The sequence below is a fragment of the Trypanosoma equiperdum genome (assembly GCF_001457755.1).
Source record: "Trypanosoma equiperdum strain OVI genome assembly, contig: ctg_965, whole genome shotgun sequence".
NCBI lineage: Eukaryota > Euglenozoa > Kinetoplastea > Trypanosomatida > Trypanosomatidae > Trypanosoma > Trypanosoma equiperdum.
The window spans coordinates 3,100-3,659 of record NW_027124937.1 but is presented as its reverse complement, the minus strand read 5'-3'; the positions used below and the strand labels follow the sequence as shown (position 1 = coordinate 3,659).

Sequence of the window (560 nt, the reverse complement as noted above, 5' to 3'; positions counted from 1 at the left end):
TCTTCACTTTCTGCAGAATTTTGTATAAAATATACCACTGCGTTCTCATATGTGTTTCCATAAGTAACTATAACATCAGATCCATCCAAATGAATTACAATATCCTCATCACCTGCATTTTTTTTATAAAATTCCATATCCCATCTGGGTCTTTTAACATAACTATAAAAACCTCCCATTGCAATTGTAATAATTTCAACATTGTTGAGTTTGTCACTCAATATGAGTCTACACCATCCTTGTGTTGCATGAGTTTGAACTACAAACACAAATACTTTGGGCTTTTTAGTATTATTCTCTGTCATATTTGTTTTGTTATTTTGTTTCTTCATCTTGAGGGGAAATTGACTTAAATACAGTAAATATAACATAAATATCAGCAGCAATATTAAAGTTCTAAATTTACCAAATTTCATTCCCAATTTTCTTTAGAATATTGAGAGTGTTTTGAGTGTGTATATACTAATATTATGATAGGAGTAAAGGGAAGGCTAAATTAACTACCAAAATGGAAGTTCTTAAAACAACGGTAAAGTGAATTGGAGTAAGTGAGTGAAGGG

General features: G+C 30.4%; 1 pseudogene across 1 annotated transcript in view; it reads right to left on the bottom strand.

The window, feature by feature from the left end:
• TEOVI_000496300:pseudogene overlaps nucleotides 1–281 on the bottom strand; it is a 463-nt pseudogene extending 182 nt beyond the window's left edge. The window contains 2 exon segments of the mRNA in view: nucleotide 1; nucleotides 3–281. The exon segment at nucleotide 1 is cut by the window's left edge and continues 182 nt beyond it. Coding sequence covers nucleotide 1; nucleotides 3–281 — 280 coding nt within the window.
• Between the last annotated feature and the right edge of the window lie 279 nt (nucleotides 282–560).